The 21,993-nt window shown below is 43.0% G+C and overlaps 1 protein-coding gene across 1 annotated transcript in view; it reads left to right on the top strand.

The window, feature by feature from the left end:
• Positions 1 to 21,993, top strand: part of EGFLAM (EGF like, fibronectin type III and laminin G domains) — a 194,229-nt gene that overhangs the window by 94,776 nt on the left and 77,460 nt on the right. Inside the window, exon 7 of the mRNA XM_070357624.1 lies at positions 8,215 to 8,381. Within this exon, the coding sequence (XP_070213725.1) occupies positions 8,215 to 8,381 (167 nt within the window). The remainder of the gene's footprint in view (positions 1 to 8,214; positions 8,382 to 21,993) is intronic.

Raw genomic sequence — 21,993 nt, 5'->3', positions numbered from 1 at the left:
ATCTTACCAGCATTAAAAAAAGAGAGAAAAGAAAAGAAGAGAAAATAGTAAAGTGAATAACAGTAAGGATAAGTAATTTTTCTTAAAATTTTCCTTTCAGCTTTGTACTCACATATAAGTCATATAGTATACGTATATGAATAGGTATATTGGTTTGCTTTGCAAAAATGTATTTCTTACTGTGAGTTGAGGTCAGAAATGTTGAATGAAGTCCAACCTCTGACTGTGTTCAGAAAGTAGCTGGTTATATTTCTGACTGATGGTCACCCAACCTCTGCTTCAAGACAGCCACCAGTGCAGAGCTCAGCCCTCTACATGGTTGACTTCGTTGTCAACCATTCTTAATTGCCGTCTAGGGGTCTTCTTTATAATGCACTGCCATTGGTCTCCTTGTAAGGAATTATTGGGTCTCCTATTCTGATATGAAAAACACTGAAGGCATTTTCACCATCTCCATTTGACCATCTTATCTCTCATCTAAAGACACTAGCCTATGTTCACTGTATTCTCTCTGACTCAAGCCAGACAATAACCAGTCCTTTGCACTCTGCCTCAGTGGAGATGGATCTAGAGCACTTCTGCCAAGTGATCAACCTAGAAAGCCATTTTTTCCCAGAATATGAACACTGGACCTTTTCAACAGCAGGTTGTCCAGAGAACTCATATTGAGTTTGTGATCAGTATCCCCTGCTTCCCCATAGATCTTTGTCACACTGGGTTTTCTCCACCATATATCTCTGCCATTTGCTTTCTAAAAAGAAAAACCTGAATGTAAGATTTTACATTTGTCATTTGAGGTGGCTTTGCACTTTTGTTTCTGCATACGAGATCGTCTTGAATTTTTGTTTCGTCGTGAATGTCTTATGAGGCCATGTTCCAAGCAACTATTTACATTTCCTAAAGCTCTTCTTTTTCAGATAGTTGGTTAGTGTATAGAAACAGAACTGATTTTTGTATTTTTTTGTATCTTGCAACTTTACTGAATTTGTTAATTGTTCTGGGTGAAATGTTTAAGGTTTCCTTTGTATGATACCATGTCATCTGTAAACAGAGACAATTTAGCTTCTTCCTTTCCAATTGGAAGGCTTTTATTTCTTTTTCTTGTGTAACTGCCCTGGTTAGAACTTCTAGTACTAGTTTCATAGAAATGGTCAGGGTGGGCACCTTTGTTCAGCCTGTTACTGATCTTAGACGAAAATTGTTTAGCTTTTGACGGCTGAGTATGATGTTAGCCGTGGGTTTGTCACGTATGGCCTTTATTGTTGTTGTAGTCACTGAGTCATGTCTGACTCTTTGTGATCCTATGGACTGTAGCCTACCAGGCTCCTCTGTCCATGGGATTTCCCAGGCAAGAATACTGGAGTAGGTTGCCATGCCTTTCAGGGGATCTTCCCCACCCAGGGATTGAGCCTATATCTCCTGCATTGGCAGACGGATTCTTTACCACTGAGCCACTAGGGAAACCCATGGCCCTTATTATGTTGAGGTAAATTCCTTCTGTACATAACTTGTTGAGAGTTTTTACCATGAAGCATGTAGAATTTTGTCAAATGCTTTCTCTGCATTTATTGAGACGGTCATCTGTTTTTCTCCTTCGTTCTGTTAACGTGGTGTGTTAGTTCAGTTCAGTTGCTCAGTCGTGTCCGACTCTTTGTGACCCCATGAACTGCAGCACATCAGGCCTCCCTGTCCATCACCAACTCCCAGAGTTTACCCAAACTCATGTCCATTGAGTCGGTGATGCCATCCAACCATCTCATCCTCTGTTGTCCCCGTCTCCTCCCGCCTTCAATCTTTCCCAACATCAGGGTCTTTTCAAATGAGTCAGCTCTTCGCATCAGGTGGCCAAAATATTGGAGTTTCAGCTTTAACATCAGTCCTTCCAATGAACACCCAGGACTGATTTCCTTTAGGATGGACTGGTTGGATCTCCTTGCAGTCCAAGGGACTCTCAAGAGTCTTCTCCAACACCACAGTTCAAAAACATCAATTCTTCTGCACTCAGCTTTCTTTATAGTCCAACTCTCACCATCCATACATGACTACTGGAAAAATCATAGCCTTGACTAGACAGACCTTTTGTTGACAAAGTAATGTCTCTGCTTTTTAATATGTGGTGTATCAGACTTCCTGATTTGCTTACAATGAACCACTCTTTCATCCCAGGGATAAATTCACCTCGATCATGTAAGATCCTTTTAATGTGCTATCAAATTTGGTTTGCTGCTATTTTTTTTTCTATTTCTGTGAAAATGGCATTGGAATTTTAATAGGGATTGCGTTGAATATGTCCCACTCCAGTATTCTTGCCTGGAGAATCCTGTGGACAGAGGAGGCTGGTGGGCTGCTGTCCATAGGGTCGCACAGAGTCAGACCTGACTGAAGCAACTTAGCTTGCATGCATGCATTGGAGAAGGAAATGGCAATCCACTCCAGTATTCTTGCCTGGAGAATCCCAGGGACAGAGGAGCCTGGTGGGGTGCCGTCTATGGGGTCACGCAGAGTCGGACACGACTGAAGCGACTTAGCAGCAGCAGCAGCAGCATTGAATGTGTAGATTACTTTTGATAATATAGACATTTTAACCATACTTATAAGGTATCATCTACAATTTCTACTTACATTATTTTCAAGTTAAAATTTTAGAGTCACTTCCAAAGTTACCTGATTGCAGATTCTTCTGGAATTTTATAATCTTTTCACTGTTTTACAGTTGTCTTGCTTTCACTGAGTTCAAAGGCAGTTGTATTTTAGTGACTCAGCTTTACCAAGTCTTTCAAAAGCATTAACATAGCTATTACCTATATTTTTTACTCACATTCACTAGTTTATATAATGTTGCATTAAGCAACATAATTACAATAACAAACACAAAAGTCATAAATAAATTTGGGAATAAACGCAGTGGGTAGCTAGATTAATGGGAGCAAGTGAGGATCATTGGGTAGCCTGACAGATTGGTAGACTGATAAGGAAAGCTTTGACTATGTGAGATATGCAGAGAGGTGCCATATGTTCACTTACCTACTTACTTACGGCTAATGTTTTTATATATTGTACCCATCTTTCATATAGATTAATTGATCACTCATACTAGGGACCCATATTATTTATTGTCCTTGAATATCCCACAGTGTATTTTCATGTAGCTGGTGCTAATTTTATCCACACCATACATAGAACTATTACTGCACCCAGAGATGTTCTATTCCTTTTCAGTTACCAGAACCCAAATATATTTGAAATCTAGCTTAAATTCTTCCTAGTCTTGTATTGTTTCCCCAGGATGTCAGTTCACATTGACCCATTCAAAAATACAGCTCTCAAAATAGGTGACTTTGTGCTGGCTTCCTGCTGGTCCTTAAATGTATTATCTGCCAATTAGATTAGAAACTCTGAAAATGGAACTGTGTTTATAGTTCCTTAGAGCCTCCCAGAATATAGCTTCCTTGATGGATGCATGGCTGATAATCATTAATCACTTGCCAAGTGAGTAGCCCAAGGCAGCCACCCACTGGGTTTGATGATCCCAAGAAAAGTGATTGCCCACTAAGGGTGAACTTGGCAATAGTCAAGGTGGTCAAAATGCCAAAGAAAGGAAATAAAACAGAAATATATACCACCCTGTGGTTTTATGACCTTGGATAAATTATTTTCCATCAGTATCCACACGGGTAGAATGAGAGACTGGACTAGACAGTGGCTTCTAAAATTTTGGGGATCATGATTATACTTGAGAATCTGATAAGAGACTGAGGACCCTTTACTTAGGAAAATGAAATGATGTTCACACATAGAATCTTGCATGTAATCTTTGAGAACCCTTAAGCACTGGGACCAAGCAGTCTCTAAGATTCCTGATAACCAGGCTGATGCTAGCAGAGCCAATGGCGATGCTTCTTCCTACCCAAACAGCGAGTGAGTCTCGATTACTTGAATCAGCTAACTGGGTTTTGAATAGTCGCTGCTGACAGACTTGTATCTGTTCCCTCTGACTTCCGCTGCCCAACCACCTTCCAAAGTTGTCCTACTGGTCTCCTGAGATATAGGATGCACAACCCAACCCTTCCCACTCTTTGGGCAAGTGTCTAAGTGCCTGCTTTGCTCATGGCCAACCATCTTTACCTGGGATGGCAGCACTTGTCTTAGTCTACATCTTCCCCTCTAGCCTTTTCCCGATGGGGGAAATTGGCAGGCTATCGTTGCTATAGTGATTCAACTGGCAACTTTGTAGTTAGAATACAATGATTTTACTTAGTGGAAAAAAGATAAAGCTATTATTTGAGGATGCACTAAGACAATACTTTAACCTGATTCTCTCTCTCTCAGCCTCACCTTTGCACTTTTGTTTGCCTAGAGACTCTACAAACATTTAAATGCAAAACTCATGACAAAGTCAGAGGCAAAATGTTTTGAACTGCTGTTCAATCTACGTGAGCTTTGCTCTCAGTGTATACAATGAGATGAAATGTTAATAATGTCAATCTCTTATTCACTGAAAATATGACTTTCTTTCTTGCATTAAATGAACAAATACAAAATAGTCTCTTGCTGGGGGAGCTGGGAAACTGTTGAACAATGAAGATTGTTGCAGATATTTGCAGGTAGCCCTGGGTGGACAATGACACATTTTGAGCGCAGCTGCAGGTCCTTTCCTCTATAAATGTCACAAAGGAAGCTTAGCAAAGATAACAGGAGAGTTTTATCTAAAGATCACATCTTTCCTGACTTTACTGTTGGGCATCCCCTATGACTTTCCTCTGCGAAGTGATTTTGTTTTAATTAGAGTTTGGAAATGTGTTTCCTTCCAGTCACTAAGGTTTTATCTTCAATGGCAGAGTTTGTTTATGTGAGAAGTCCATCTTTAGGGAAAGGAAAGTCGAAAGAGAAATGAGCCCTACTTCCTCCAGTGGCCATCCCCGTGACCTCTGCTTCTCCAAACACGTGAATTCTTGTGAGATATGAGTCCCATAAACTCATCAGCACAGTTAGCCCATGGAATCAACTTTTACCAGGCTTTAGGACTCCTCTCTCTTTAGGACTGTCTCTCATCAATTCTTGCTAATGAAAAGCAAGGAGAGCGCATGTTAGAGAAATCCATGCACTGTCCACGCATCTCCTTTCAGCAAAATGAGTGTTTATTTGTTTGCCTATTAAGTTGTTCGTAAAGGACAGATGTCAATCTTTTTGCTTCCTGCCGTCCTGTAAATGGGACTTTCCAAGTGGTGCAGTGGTAAAAAATCTGCTTGCCAATGCAGGAGACACAGGAGATGAGTATTCCGATGCGGGTTCGATCCCTGGGTTGGGAAGATCCCCTCGAGAAGGAAATGGCAACCCACTCCAGCATTCTTGCTTGAAAAGTCCCATGGACATAGGAGCCTGGTGGGCTACAGTCCATGGGGTCGCAAAGAGTGGGACACAGCTGAGCATGACCATGCACACGTGCGTGCACGCACACACACATTCCTCTAGATACCTGTGAGCAGAAGTGTTTAACGATTGAAGAGCTGAGAAGTTGGTCAGGAAGCAAACTAAGATGGAGACCAACCCCTGCAACAACTATCACCCCATTTTTCATTCAACATCAAAGATCTTAGTCTAATCTTCTCCCATCAACCCAAGTAGGCCTCACGTTTTTCAGCTGTGTGACCTCAGGCAAGTTACTTACCCATTCTGTGCCTTAATTTCCTCTTCAAAGAAAGTGGAGGTGTTTAATTTTAACACCTACTTCATAGGATACTCTTGAGAAGTAAATGAGTTAAACTATTAGAAAAATACTTGATACTTCACAAGAACATGATAAATGATAGTTATTTTTAGTTATTAATAAAAATCCTCTATTCCAGTTAGGCCATTTGCACTGTCCCTCAACCATGTGCAAATATTCCCAAATTTTATTTTGCAGTTCTCACCAGCTGAAAAGCTCTCCTTTCTCCCTCCAACTAGGAAGTCCATATAGAACAGCACTGTCTGTTAGAAAGTGCAAGCCTATATGGAATTTTAAGTTTTTTAATATGGTCATTTAAAAAGTAATAAGAAACAAAGGAAATTAATTTCAATAATGTATTTTTTAACCCACTGAATCTAAAATATTATCATTTCAACACATTATCTATATAAATATTAATGAAATATTTTACACTTAAAAAAATCCATTGTCCATTTCACACTCATAGCATTTCCCAATTCAGATGAGCTACATTTCAAGTACTGATTAGCCACCTAGGCTAGTGATGCTGCATTGAAGTTCACAGGTATATAGAGTAAGCAGGTGGCCCAGGGTTGCCTGTCAGCTCTGTGAGCTGGGTACATCCCTTACATAATGCTAATCCGTGCTGAGTGTTTACTATGTGATGATGTTACTGAACCACACTTTTGTCCTCTTGTTGGCTCAGTAAAGCCAATCCACTGATACTGGGTTGTGGTGAAGGGAAGTGCAATGTTTGTTTCAGGAGCAAATCAAGGCGTCCAGGGTAGCTAGTGTTTAAAAGTCCTGAAGACTATCAGGAAAAGGTTTTTAAACATGTGTGGGAACGGGTGACCAGCTCCTGGACATTCTTCTGATTGGTTGGTGGTGAGGTAATCAGGAGTCAATATTATCAACCTTCTGGTTCCAAATGGTCTGGGATCTGTGTGCTTGTGGGCAGCATACAGTTAACATCTTCGTCTGGTGGAGGTTTCAGTTGCTGCAAAGCAGCTCAAAGGACATGGCTCAGGATATTATCTACAGCCCCTGGAGTGAAGTGAAGTGAAAGTTGCTCAGTTATGTCCAGCTCTTTGCAACCCCATGGACTATATGGTCCATGGAATTCTCCAGGCCAGAATACTGGAGTGGATAGCTGTTCCCTTCTCCAGGTGATCTTTTCAACCCAGGAATCAACCCAACTCTCCGACATTGCAGGTGGATTCTTTACCAGCTGAGCCACCAGGGAAGCCCTTGAGAGGGAACTAAAATTCCTTGGCTTTTTTTAAGGGCTTAGCTACTGTTATTTTATCTTGTTTTTTGTTCTTTTTTTCTTTCTTTCTGCATTTTCTCACTAGTCTGATTACATTTATTCTTTGACTAAAATTTTTCTGGGTTTCCCAGGTGTCTCAAGTGGTAAACAATCTGTCTGCCAATGCAGGAGATTTAGGCAGGAGACGTGGGTTCAATCCTCGGGTCAGGGAGATCCCCTGGAGGAGGAAATGGCAACTCACTCCAGTATTCTTGTCTGAAAAATTCCATGGACAGAGGAGCATGGTGGGCTACAGTTCTTGGAGTTACCAAGAACCAGACACAACTTAGCAATTGAACACACACACACAGAGTTTTTCTACAGCCAGAAGGCAGGCTGAGAACATTGGGAACTGGGGGTCTTGTACTGGGAAGGTCCCATAGGGTCCTGCTCGGTTACAATGCCTGGCACTGTTGCTGAGGATAAAGAGCTCATTTCTCCTTTAAGATGGCCCTCTTAAATAGGTACTTTTATCACCCCATTTTACAGATGAGAAACTAGAGACTTAAAGAGGCGAAATAGCAGCTAGTGACCAATAGAGGCAGGATTTGAATGGCTCAGTCTAGCTCCAGAATTTGTTCTCTTAACCCCTGTATGTTGTCCCTTAGGCGGAAGCTCTGAGTCAAGGTCTGCACTCTCTATAGGGTTCTCAGAAGGACATGTGAACGTTCAGCAAGTTGGCACAGTTGTGCAATTTTGTGAAGAGTAAGAATGGCTGTGAACAGAGTCTTCTTGGGTTTTCCCATGGCAGTTTACACAACTAGTTACCCTAAAAATTTATATTTGTTTATTTTGCGAACAGATTGTGAATAGATAGAATCTGTGCTCTCCTGACCCCTGGGAACAGGGATTGTCAGGGGAAGGCTTATTTATGAGACATCTGGCAGGCAGAGTCCTTGAAAATGAACTCCTATATGGGAATCTTTTCACCACAGTCAAGGCCATGCAAGGAAAAGCCAGTGATCTTGAAACAGCACTGAACACTGGCCCTAAAAATGATCTGCTTGCATTTATCAGCAAGGACCTGCAAATTTTTACCTGTGATGTCAAATCAAGATGACTTTTTGGTAGGAAATAGGAAATGTTTACTTATTTTTATAAGTCTTACTTCCAGTGTTCAAACGCCGTTAGTTTGCATAGCCAGCAAGCTTCCATTTTTTCTGCTATTCCTAAACTACTGTTTTTCATTCTGCTTTTCTTTTTTTTTTAATCAATAAAGGCCAGATTTCGACAAGAGTTGGACCTCAATCCGAGAACAGATCCAGATGGATTCCATGGTCATCAAGGGCCTCGATCCTGATACCAACTACCAGTTTGCTGTGAGGGCCGTGAATCCGCATGGTTCCAGCCCTCGAAGTCAACCCAGCAGCACCATCCGAACTGCCCGTGAGTACCGCAGCCCCTCTGAAGGACAGACAGACAGACATAGCTGCCTTGCTGGGCTTGCCTCGTGAGGACCTGATTGACCGAGGTTTCTTAGCTCCCCACAGCTGGCTGCCTGCGTTGGGGCTGTCCTCAGCCTTTCATTCTGCGGTTTTCTCACCCCTTTGGAAGTGCAAGGCACTCAACAGGGCCAGGCTGCTTCTATGTACAGGAGGTCAGCAGAAGGTTTATTTTTGCATTATCCTTAGGGAGTTTGAGGTCGGTTTTCTTTCATGAGCACAAAATAGACTACATACCAAGACGATGTGCAGCCTCCCCAGCCCCGTTCCTTTTCATCTTGTAAAAAGATGGGTTTAGCTTTGAATCATAGGAGAAAAAATACTGATCCCAGACCCATCAGGGTTGGTCTTCACCAGGAAATCAAAGATGCCCAGGTAAAATCGGTCACTCTGAAGGATGGTCAGGGAAGATTCAAGCTGGCTAGCAGGCTGATGTGGAGCTGGGGGTCCCCGCAATGCCATGGGCTCCTGAATATCCTAGACCTCTCTGGGGGGCTGGGGAAGGCTTGGGCCAGTCCATCACATCATCTGGGGGGTCTGTGAAAAGTCAGAGTCTGATTATGGTCTGGGGTTTAAGAAGCTCCCACGTGATTCAAGAACTACATTTTGATTGCTTAGTCCACCGTGCCAGTCTGGCTTGGAAACCTTTGTCGTTTGGAAGTGGGAGATACTTGTACCCAATGTCTTGGGGAGATCTGAGAACTATTGCACTTCTTTTGTCTGAAGACATTTCTTCAATTTTGCCAGTTTAAGTTCTTCCAGGTTTTTGTGTCTAAAGAGCCCTATTGCCATCCCTGGGTCCTCTTTATCCAAGAATGGTGCTCTCCGAAAAGAAGCTGACTTAAAAAGAAGCTGACTTAAAAGAAGCTGACTTTCAGAGGCTTGCCCCTGGCCAGCGCAGAGCCCTGTGTTTATTGATTAGTTCATCTGAATAAACTCCTCCCGTCTCCCCACACAACACTCCAGTAACTGACTTCCTTGCCCACATGCTATTTCCAGGGGTGGCGATTCACCAAGTTCCCTAAGCCCCTGGAATTCTGGCTCTTCTACAAACAGCTCTTACCTTAATCTTGAACGTGAGGGCTCTTTCAGATTGAATTGTTGGGGGATATGGTGGGGCCACACCACACACAAACACACACCCTACATACACTATGACAGCAGTTACCCAGCAATTGTTCCCCTGCTCTTGTTTAGAATTTGGAAGCTAAAACCCCCCAGTTAGGTGGTGAGGATGGAACTCCTTCTCTCTAGAAGAAATGTTAACAGTTTTATTTCAAATTGAAGCAGGGCCACCTTCCACTCTTGCTGGATGAGATCTACGCTGTAATCTTTGGTTAAACTTGGTGACGCATGGCCAAAAATTGGGACCACAGTAGCTGAGTCAAGCCTCAGGGCCTGCCTGTGCTTTACACTGAGCAGGCACTGTGCTGTGTGAGCAGGCACTCTGTGCTGTGTGCCCATCCACCCCTCCCCAGCGTCCAACTCCTCTGCTTCCATTTTGTGAGCTGCCCTGTGCTCACTTCCTTCCTCATACCCCTAGTGTCTCCTTCTCCACAGAGACAAGAAAGTAGAAGGGTGAGCTAGAACAACTGGAGTCAGGGGAGGGGGCAGGAGCAGGGCATCTCTTGAACTTTTTTTAAAAACTGAAACACTAGACTGGTCTTGGAGTTTCTGGTAAGTATTTCCCCATTGGTGGATACCAGCTTTGTGAATTAGGTGGGATAAGGTATGTGAAAGTGCTTTACAGAAGTATAACATTTTGCAACAATCGGTCTCTTGTGTGCAGTAAAATTTGATCATTTAAAGGAATTGTGTGCAGGGAATGTGGCTGGTTCAGTGAATACTCAACTGTGAAATATTCTTAAATCCAATTTAACTTTTTTTACATAAATATGGTTACTCAAATCAGAATAACAAAAATGGAATTTATTAAGTGGCCTGTCTCATGATATGTAAGAATGTGCTGTACTTGGTATTTCAGTTGTGATATTTTTGTCGTGATCACTTTTAATGTTTTAGAAAACCCTGTATTCTGGCACATTCATACTTCTTATTCTGCTGTTTGTCTGGACTGTTATTTTACCTCCAAATCCACTATTCCATATATAAAAATGTCTAATTACCAAGTAGCCCTTATTGGAATTACAATAAATTCCGATTATCAGAGGTACCACTGGGAAAGCCTCCTAAGAGCTGACGCCATCTGGAGCACTTACCTAGGAAACCCCATTTTAATCCTTGCAAAACTCCTGTGCTTGAAGAATAGCATCCCTTTTTGTAGATTTTCAAAAATGGAGTCTTTGAAAGATTATGTATTTAGCCAAGAATAATAATTGCAAAGGCAGGATTTGAACTTGGGTTTCGCTGACTGCTAAAGCCACTTCCCTGTGTGAGATTCAAACTAAACAAGGCTCTTATTCTTCTAGTGCAGAGTAGCATAAGAAAGGTAAGGTCAGCAATTCAATAAAATACAGGGACAGTCTTTGTAGAATCTGTGGACCAGGAGGTTCTGACAGTGCAGAACAAACCTCTAAGGATTTTTTTTTTTCAAAACCTGTAAGGTATATTGTACATACCAAAAGGTGAGTAAAACATTCATACAGGTCTGAAATTCTTCTGGTTAAGCATGGGTATAGCCCTGGCAGTTTACAGCTGGCAGCCTTTGTGATTGGTTAGACCCAAGCCAAGAAGCTATTAAACATTTTGAACACCTCTTAAAGGAATCTGTGAGATGAGTATTTCCACATGTTGGGCTTCCCTTTCTCACAGCTCCTGCTTTTCCTCACCTCTAGATCTTTCCTGTATGGACTTTTTCTTGGCTCATGCCCACTTTGCTCCCTGAACAGTGAACCTCAGAATGGACGTTCAAGTTGACTATCAAGGATCAGAAGACCCCATGGGAACCCTTAGATCCCCACCCCTCTACACCACCTCTACACCTCAACCCAACCATTGTTGGGTTCCTCTGTGATCTTTTTTATGCCTGCATCCACCACCTTTCCTAAAAAAAATATAACACATCACCCCTATCAACTTGCAAAATGTTGACTTTCTCTGGACCTATTAGTGCAGGACCCTGTTAGCAGCTTAGTTGCTTAGCTGGGGTCAGTTGGCAGATGTCGGGTGCTCTGAACCTGTAGCTCAGAGCCAGGACCAGTGTTTTCCTTCACTGGTGCTCAGCCTGCATGAGGAAGGTGGAGGGTTTCGATGGCTTCACCAGGGAATTGTGATGTGTGTTCAGCATCCACCCCTTAGCTCCACAACCTTCCAAGCAGAACAGGAAGGAAAAATCCAGGTGTTTAATTGCCGATTCTCTACTGAGAACTAGATCATTTCAGGCCTTGAATGATAAAAGATGCCACCCATATTGAGTCCATGCTTTCAGCAGAGATTTTTCCACATGTCAGCTCCTAATTCTGTTCCTCTAAGGAAATACAGAGAAGATGAAGATCACCATTCCTCACACTTTACCCCAGCCTATGATACCTGTTTTCTTCAAGAAAGAAATACCACCGGCCGTTGCTGTTTGCCTGTTGTTCCATGGCATTCTTTTTCCCTTGGTTGATCTTATAAATGAGCCCATCAGAACAGGGGGCTCATGGAACCTCACGGACACAGGTGCACAAATGTGGCATTGTAATAAGACAAGTATTCACCCTGTCTGGTGGTCACTTATTCTCTGGGATCCAAGCTTACCTTGGATTAAGAAGGATGGGACAAGTAATAAAGGGTATGAACTGTAAACAATAGAAATGGCAAAAGTCAGAATTCATGTGTTTTCTTTTTTTTTCCCAATGGCAAATGAAACGAAAAGTCACTCACATGTGTAACCAACTCTAGGATTATACGACCTTCCCTGGGAACGTTCCCTTGGTCCTACCACCCTAAAGCATTTAATTTCTCATATCCTATCCTCATGATATAAGCAGAGAAAGAACCAGTAAGTTTTTGGTGACGTGAAATTGGTATCCTCAGGGCAGTCCCTAGTAAAAGGTGTTCTTCTGTTCCTAGCAAAAGTCATTTTACTTTGTTCTGCCTTGGGGCTTATGCACCTGCTGTTTTCTCTGATTGGAACCGTCTCTGCCCAATCTTTCCATGTCCCCATGACCTCCCTCCCTTTCTTCTTTAAGACCATAGCTCAAAGGTCACTTCCCCAGACAAGCTTCTCTAAACTTCTCACCCTGTTTCCTAAGCCCCATTCCCTGCTTCTCTACAGCCCTTTCACTGCCCAAAACAATGCAATGCCCTGTCTCCTCCTCCAGGATAAGCTCCATATGGAGTTGCAATGACTTATTCAAGGTCCTGTTCCCAATACCCTATACAAAGTAGGTTCTCAATCAACATCGACTGAGTACGTGAATGACTGAATTCCACTTCACAAGCCAAGAGCCTGTGACTACTTTGGAGACTGATAGCTTTCTACTGCTGCCATCTGGGAAATTCAAAAGAAGATGTGAGGAGAAAGTTGGTCTAGAGACCCACCAGGCCAAAAATGTGTTTCCCCGTTGGCAAGGTTCACAGGGAAAGTCAAGCTCCTGGATTTGCAGTGAGACACAAGTAAGAACAAAGTAGAGTGAGTGAGTGAGGGAAGAAGGAAGGAAGGAGAAGAGGGAAGGAGGAAGAGGGGAAGGAGGAAGGAAGGCAAGGAGGAGAAGAAGGGAGAAAGCAAATCTGGGGAGTTTAAGTTCAAGGCAATGACTCAGATCAAGTCCTTACTTCACTCCTGTGTTCTTTCTTAATCATTAGAATAAGCTTTAGCATTTCTATGCTAGATTAGAGTACATTTTCCTTTTGGTGCTCACATGTGTAATTGTGGTCTCAGATCCTCAGAGACTGTGTAGGGAGGTATGATGGTGTTTGATCTTTGCCATACTCTTCTCCCCACAATCCATGTTCTTCCAGTTTCAGAAACTTCCTCTTCTGCTGAACCAAAACAATCTAGCCTGGCCCCAATCAACTTTCTACAGTACTGTCAACCTGATTCCATGGTGTTCCTTGCCTCCCCACCAACCCATCTCACTTTTCCTGTCGCACTGACCTACTTACTCAGACATTGCTCTCCGCTCAGTTGTTGCCGGGTGTGCATCTGTTTGGGGGGGGGGGGGCGGAGCTTTCCTGATAGCTCAGTTGGTAAAGAATGCGCCTGCAATGCAGGAGACCCCAGTTGAATTCCTGGGTCAGGAAGATCCGCTGGAGAAGGGATAGGCTACCCACTCCAGTACTCTTGGGCTTCCACTGTGGCTCAGCTGGTAAAGAATCCACCTGCAACTGCTGGACACCTGGGTTTGATCCCTGGGTTGAGAACATCCCCTGGGGAAGTTTATGCCCTTTTGTCATGCAAGTGTCTTCTGGCTTTTGCCTAGTTTTGCTCTGAGATTAGAACCTTTGTAATTGCCTGACTCTCTTTCCAGAGACCAGCTCGGCATGCTGGGGCTCCTAGGTACATGTTCTCATATATGTAGCGACAAACAGATGTCCATTATCCCCAGTCACTAGAAGAGCTTGTGTTTGGTGGCAGTGCCCTGCATTGACCATAATCATGAGTAGCAAGGAAGCCAGTAGAGGCAGAGGCCGTGGCACCCCTAGGGGTGGGAGGAACATTCAGGGAGGGACTGGAGGTGTCTTTTTCCACAATTCCCATGACTTATCATCCATCACCCTCTTGCAGCTTTCATACAAACTCCGGTCAGTGTCTGTGAAAAGTTCTCACCAAGCTTTGAAAGCTCCTCACTGCCCACAAACACTGTACCCTTGCACAGAGCAGAGTCTGGCAGCCGTGGCTGTGTCTGAGGCCCAGGGAGCTGTCCTTTCATTACCTCATTGTGAGACCTTCTTGGAAAGTCATTTAATCTCCCTGGGCCTCAGTGTCCATATCTCTAAAAATGGGTACAGTAATGTCTGAGGCAGGTAATATTTTCTACTTCTCAAGATTATTTTGAGGAAATACATGTGAAACAGACATTATGACATCTGCCCACTTTTTTCAAAATGAAGGTGAGGTTGATACTCATTTCCTCCACGCATAGTTACTGAAGGATGGTGTGACCGACCTAGGTGACCACCAGCTGGTGTGTCGCATTTTCTTTATGACTCTGTGCCCTGAGCTGTTCTCCTAGGACTTGAAGTCATTGGATCTTCAAACTTTTCTTCTGCAGCTTCTTCACTGTCAGCCTTGTTCTAGGTTAGATTTTGGCTTAAGGAAATGTCATGGCTGGTATGATCTCTCTAGGAATCAGCCTTACTGCCAATATGAAGTAAGTTTTAGTGGTCTGGTGAGGTCAAACCAGCAAGATTTACCAAAATGTGACACAAAGTAAGCAAATTCTATTGAAAAAATTGTGCCAATAGACTTGCTCGACATAGGGTTGCCACAAACCTTCAATTTGTAAAAAACACAGTATCTGTGGAGTACAATAAAGTGAGGTGTGCCTGTAGACTGTATATTTGGTCAAGTGGAACATTTTCAAGGATATGAAAGTTGCCTTAAGTTTGGAGTTGCTGATGTAGAAACCCTGGCAGAACTGGCTTCATCATGGGCCTAGAAATTTATTTCAACAATCATGTGTTTTGGAAAAACAGGTGGCTGTCCAGATTTGGCCTGTGGGATGTAGTTTGCTGATCTCTATATTACAATGCTGGGATTTTTTTCCCCAAAATTTTAGGAGATTCTCCAGGAAGTTTAAGAAATCCTCTATTTTGTAGCAATTTTGTCAAAATTGCAATGATTAATTAGTGCATACTAAGGCAGTTGTCCCCTTGATAGAAATTCCTGTGACTTAATTTTCACATGAATGTTCTGAGATAAAGAAGAGACCTGCAGAGCCTATAACCTAACAGTGTTTGGACAGGTTTGCACTGCTGTGAACAGAGAGGGTAGGGGGAGAGGGAGAGAAAAAAGAGGCTTTGCTTGGCATTACTCCAGGATCTTGGGACAGGCCTATAAATTGGTGAGCTTCACTGATTTGTAAATCTTCAGAATGTAAGGTGAAAAAACGAACAGGAAGAGGAAGAAATCGTTTGCTTCCCTCCTTGCCTAGACAGATCTGCGTGTTAAATGTGCAGTTTGTGCATGAACATAATTTCAGGTGTGATTTTACACTTAGGTGCCTTTGAGGTAATCGCTCCATTGATCTGCTAATGCCGCAATGCCTGTAAAGCTGAGCAACACTCATTTGTGCAACTTTATTGGTTCTAGAAGGAATGATTCACTTTGCTGCTTAAATACCTGCTACCTATTAATTGCTCTTCTGAGGCCTTTCTACATCCTACATTACCATCCATTTACTTATAATCAGCACACCGATGTTTTACCCCCTCCGGCTAGAGCTGGAAGAAAGACTAAAACAAATGATAAGAAAACATACTTTTCCAAAGAAATGGCACTACGGTGCTCTAGTTTCAGCTGTAGCATCTCTTCGATCAGTCAGCTAGTGTGTCTCAACCACACGGTGAACAACCATATACTACTTATTCCACTCTGGCTCAGTGGATTTTGAAACATTAATATGTTGACATGAGTAATACAAAGATGTTCTTACTATTTTTCCTTTTGTTTCCTCCTATTTCCTTGTTATTCATTTTGTTCTCTTTATACTCATCATTTCATGGTTCACCTTTTCTGCTCTTGGGAGCAGAAGAGATGAACCTTGCTCTTACACAATTCTTCATAGGGATTGTTTCTTAATATTTAGACCTCTGAATCACTTAGATGCTTTGATGAGCGAGGAGAGCTGCAATCATGGTTAGGCACAGAGAAGGGAATGGAAGAAATCAGCTCGACCCAGTGACAGATGTGTGGGAGGGACACAGTTCCCACTGGCTGAGTCTGATGGAGCTTGTCTGATTCTGCCACCAAACAGGAAACAGATATGTGCAAATTAGAAGGAACCTAGGGAGAAGGATGACTTTTATAATGATCTCAGGTGTCTCCCGCCTCCCAGCAGGAAACAGAGGCTGTGCATGCTCCGTTGCTAAGGCGTGTCCGACTCTTTGCTTCTCCGTGGACTGTAGCCCACCAGGCTCTTCTGTCTGTGGGATTATCCACACAAGAATTCTGAAGTGGGTTGCTATTTCGTCCTCCAGGAGATCTTCCCGACCCAGGGATCGAATCTGCATCTCCTATGGCTCCTGCATTGGCAGGCAGATTCTTTACCACTGAGCCACCTGGGAAGCCCAACAGAGGCTATGTAATTGGGTAATTTGAAGTGAGCTTAGTGAAGGGACTGTTTGCAAAAGTTTGAGTAGATGCAAGGAAACCAAGAGGGGGCAATTACCAGCTTCTAGAGATAGACAGGGAGGGCAAATGTTGTGACTTTCACACATGTGTCACATACAGCCTCCTAGGGAGGAAGTTGGAGAACGAATACTCTGACTTTTTCCTCTCTCCTTCACTCCCCTGCTAGTGTCTCTGGATAGGCAGATACAGCAAGAAGTCAGACAGGTCTGCCTCCGAGGACCCAGAGCAGAGGTAGGTTAGAGGGGGGACGCTTTCACAAGAAGTAATAGTATCATCTCATATAATAAGAGAATGGTATCTTTTACATGGATTGCAGAAACATGGATTATTTTTGGTCTTTCACTTAGAGAGCGCAGATCTTATCTCATTCTTCTTTGCCTATGTAGCTTTGTCGACTGAGGAAAAATGCATGTGGGAGTTGTGAGTTAAGTTTCATTTGGGTGCAAAACGAGGACTATAGCCCAGAAGACAGTATTTAAAATCGCTCTGAGAAACTGTTCCAAAGAGGTAGGGGATGTGTGATTTTGGGGAAGGGGGAGTACATGCAATCAAGCACACATTTTTTTTTTTTTTGCAGAAGGTTGCTGCTAGTCACAAGGAGTAAATGCTACCATGAAAGATTTTAGTGCTTTTGTAGATACGAAAAGATACAAGAACTAGGCTCATAAAATCTGAAATTATCTATCTGAAGACCTGGTCTGCCATTTTTCCCAGAGCACAGGGTGATCATTCCTGATTTCCACCCTGAACTCTCTTTGAGTGATGATGGAGGTCAGCAGAGGCCATGATTCATAATTTAACACTTTAGAGGTAGATGGCCAGTGCTGATTTGTATTTATTTCCTTAAATACAGGAGATAATGAGGTCTCACAGCCAGTAGACCTCAGTAATTCATTTACTGAGGGTTTGTAAACTCATAGAGCTGGAAAGCACCTCCTCCACATTCAGCACCTGAGGGAACTGAAGCCCAGAGCCCTGCCAGGGTCACTTGGTGACAGATCCTGAGCAAGATCCCAGGTCGGTGACTGCCTTGTTTTCAGCTTCATTCTTAATGTCCACGGGATTCCTGTTTTCTAAAGAATATCGGCTTCTCAAATTATTTTATGATATATCCACTTACTCTTTCAAACAAATATTTCATGCCCACTATGTGCCAGGCACCATTTCAGATGCTGGGGATTCAGCAGTGAACAAAATCAACAAAAAGGAATCCCTATGCTCACGGACCTTACATTATAGTCAGGGCAGGCAGAAGGTGAAGAGATAACATTAAAAATGTAGATAGCATGTCATGGGGAAAGAGCTGCGGAGAAAAATGAAACAGGGGAGCCTATGTACAGTCAGAATAAGCCTCCTGAGAAGGTGACATTTGAGTAAGAAAGACTAGGTGAACTGTCTGGATAGATCAATGTGTATCCATTGATCTATCTATTGTCTATCCATCCACGTGGAGGGAGAGCTCCAAGGTAAATGCTAAAGCCCTGATGCAGGATCATCATGGGGTGTTCATGGAAGGGCAGGGGTGCCAGTGTGGCTGCGTTAGGGGGTTGTGAGGGTGAAGAGTAGAAGGAGATGAGGACAGAGAGAAAGGGAAGTCTCAGGTGATGGAGGCTGATTAGGACCTTAGTGGGGGCCATTGGACTTTGAGTTTTCTTGGGAAGAAAGACTGGGAGACTGGGAAGACTGAGAGAGCTGGAGGGCAGGATGGACTTGACCAGAGGGGCAGAAAGACCTTACTTAAGTTTCAACAAAATCGCTCTCATATACAAGAAAGAAGGACTGTAGATGGGCAAGGATAAGAGCAGCGGGATCATTAAGGAGACCATTGCAGTAATCCCAAAGCAAAATAGTTTTTATATTGTCTCTAAATAGTAAAAGTAATCCATACTTATGATTAGAAAAAAATATGAGCAATATATGAAAAAGTGAAAAATCAAGATGAAAATGGTCTCTAATCTCAGCATCCAGACATAACCATTATTAACATTTTGGTCCATAATCATCCAGAATTTTTAAAAACCCAACATGAGACCACAGTGCATATACTGTGTAACAAAAAATTATTCTGTTACACAGAAAGTACTGTGCAACAAAATACCGTGAAAGGGTTAGTCGCTCAGTCGTGTCTGACTCTTTGCCACCCCATGGGCTGTACCTACCAGGCTCCTCTGTCCACAGAATTCTCCAGGCAGGAATACTGAAGTGGATTGCCATTCTCTTCTCCAGGGAATCTTCCTGACCCAGGATCGAACCAGGGTCTTCTGCACTGCAGGCAGATTCTTTACCATCTGAGCCACCAGGGAAGCCCCCAATACTGTATACATCTTTAAATATAAATAAGTATAGCTGTACATCATTAATTTTAGTGACCACAGTATATATTACTGTAAAACTCTACCACATTTATTTAATTCCTTATTGATGGACTTTTACATTGCTTCACTAAAATATATAAAACTGGGCCACTTGATGATTCTCTTCCTTATCTTTTGGCTTGTCCAAGTTTGTGTTACCCTTGGATATCTCTATGAAGGAGGGTAGGTCAGGACTGTTGTTCATCTCTCCTTAAGTTTATCAATGGATAGACCAATGTGTGCAGTCAGTTCATAACATGGATGGCATTTGAAGTCCAGCTTTCTTCCTGCTATTCTAACCATTATTAATAGATGTTTTGATACATAGTATCCATGGGGCTTCCCTTGTAGCTCAGTTGGTAAAGAAACTGCCAGTAATACAGGAAACCAGGGTTCTGTTCCTGGGTTGGGAAGATCCCCTGGAGAAAGAGATGGCAACCCACTCCAGTATTCTTGCCTGGAGAATCCCAGGGACAGAGGAGTCTGGGGGGCTATAGTCCATGGGGTCGCAAGAGTTGGATACGACTTAGTGACTAAACCACCACCATCCATACTAAAGCATGATGTTCATACACAATTTTGGGACAAAAATCACCTGCTATGAGGATGTAACTATTTTTGAAATTCAGATCTCATATGAGAGGTTTTGGTGATTCCAGCTCCTCCTTCCCACTTGCATGGAGGGTCATTAGTCTTGTCAACTAAATCTAACCATAAACCTAACCATGCTATCTACCATATTTCCAAATGTAAGTGTATGTCCATTATGGCCCAGTGAAATGTTTTTCCCAACATTAATTTTGATCCCATGGTTGTGGAGGGATTCCAAAAACCCATAGATTCTGAGGATCACAAACATTAGGGAATGACCAACAATTGCTTCTCAGGAGGATGAGTGAAGACTGAGCCCCAGGTGGCAGTAGTTCACAAGTCACCCAGCAGATGGCGATAGTTCACAGACTTTCAGAGCCTGAGAGCCCTCTAGCATCAGCAGTTTGAAGTCTCTTGAGGTGCTTGAGATGAGGACGAAACAGAGAGGTTCCATAAGTTGCTTCAGATGATTGACTTCTTCCATGGTTAACTAGTTCCACTGAAATGAGAGAAGGCAGCTAATTTTAGCTTTTAACTGTAATGGAAAGAAAAGTCTACAAGCAAAAAGTGAAATCTCTTCTGTAATCTGAGACTTTGACAGTATCTTGCTGCTGCTGCTGCTAAGTCGCTTCAGTCTTGTCCGACTCTGCGTGACCCCATAGACGGCAGCCCACCAGGCTCCCCTGTCCCTGGGATTCTCCAGGCAAGAACACTGGAGTGGGTTGCCATTTCCTTCTCCAATGCATGAAAGTGAAAAGTGAAAGTGAAAGTGAAGTCGCTCAGTCGTGTCCGACTCCCAGCGACCCCATGGACTGCAGCCTACCAGGCTCCTCCGTCCATGGGATTCTCCAGGCAAGGGTACTGGAGTGGGGTGCCATTGCCTTCTCCATGATAATATCTTACTTATAATCAATGCCAAGCCCTAATGATAAAAAGAACTGATTCAATAAAGTTATCTCTAAAATAAAGTCAAATAAAGGGCTGTGAAATTCAGAGAGAATTAGAACAATGAAAAATGGAAGGGTTCGAGAAGAAAAACTACAAACTGGAAATTAAAGTCGGATTTTTCTTGATTGTTTTCACATCAGACATCACCATTGGTCATTCCCTACATTAATCTGGAGACTGTTTTGGTGATGTTCAAGAAAGTAAAGAATTTAGTTTCTGAGTCTACAGTGACTATGTCTCTTGCTTAAACATTCACTTGGCAATTCATTTTTTAAAAATGTGTATTAAGTCTTAGCAGTAAGTAAGATACTGCCCTCGTGGATCTTATATGTGGGAGAATCAGTCCCTGTAAGGAAGTAGAGAATGAAGTAAATAATTATTGTATTAGCCTACATGAATAATGGGCTTCCCTGTAGCTCAGTCGGTAAGGAATCTGCCTGCAATGCAGGAGACCTGGGTTCGATCTCTGAGTTGGGAAGAGCCACTGGAGAAGGAAGTGGCAACCCATTCCATTATTCTTGCCTGGAGAATCCCATGGACAGAGGAGACTGGCAGGCTACAGTCCATGGGGTCACAAGAGTCAGACACGATTTAGCAACTAAACCACCACCACCACATGAATAATATATCTTTAATGTTATATAGTACGAGGAAAAGAGAGGGGCTGAGAGGTCATGGAGGGTGCAGGAGCTACTGTTTGGGATAGGCAACCAAGGAAGGCTTCTCTTCAAGAGAGGTTTGAGCAGAGCCCTTCCTTGTGGAAGGAGCAGCAGGTGCAAAGGCCCTGGGGTGAGAGCAGGCTTGGGATGTTCTACAAGCAATAAGGAATACAGTAAGAGAGATGAATGATGGGGAAGTGAGGTCAGAAAGGAGGTCAGTGGCCACGGTCAGATCATGTCCAGTCTTGTTCTGGTGAGGACTTAGGGTTTTATTCTAAGTTAGATGCAAAGATTTTTAAGTGTTTTGAGCAACAGAATGGTTGGTCTGATCTACATTTTAACTGGGATCACTGGCTGTAGTGTGTGGAAATCAGCAGAGAAGATGACTAGAGAGACAGTATATTGCTCGAAGGAGAATATATATGAAAAGAAAAGAGAATCAAACTCAAATCATGGAATTTGGGGACCCATAGGTTGTTTAAGGACCCAGCCAAGCTTCCCTGATTTTCTGATAAGGAACTAACTGTCACCAGATCATACGACTAGTTCTAGGTCACTGCTAGTTGCCACGAGTGTTAGAGTCACGGCACTTTCTGTCAACGCTCCTGGCATTTCCCTCCCTCCCCTCTGTGCAGAGACCCCTCTTGCATGCATGATCGGGCCTTTCCATGTAAGAGCAGTGTCACTTCTTACCATCTGACGCTTCATTTCTCACCCATCTCCTGGGGATTCGTAGCTCCTTTTTAGAGCTGAGGGACTTTTGTT

The sequence above is a fragment of the Bos mutus genome, chromosome 20 (assembly GCF_027580195.1).
Source record: "Bos mutus isolate GX-2022 chromosome 20, NWIPB_WYAK_1.1, whole genome shotgun sequence".
NCBI classification, from domain to species: Eukaryota; Metazoa; Chordata; class Mammalia; order Artiodactyla; family Bovidae; genus Bos; species Bos mutus.
This window is presented reverse-complemented; position numbering and strand designations above follow the sequence as displayed.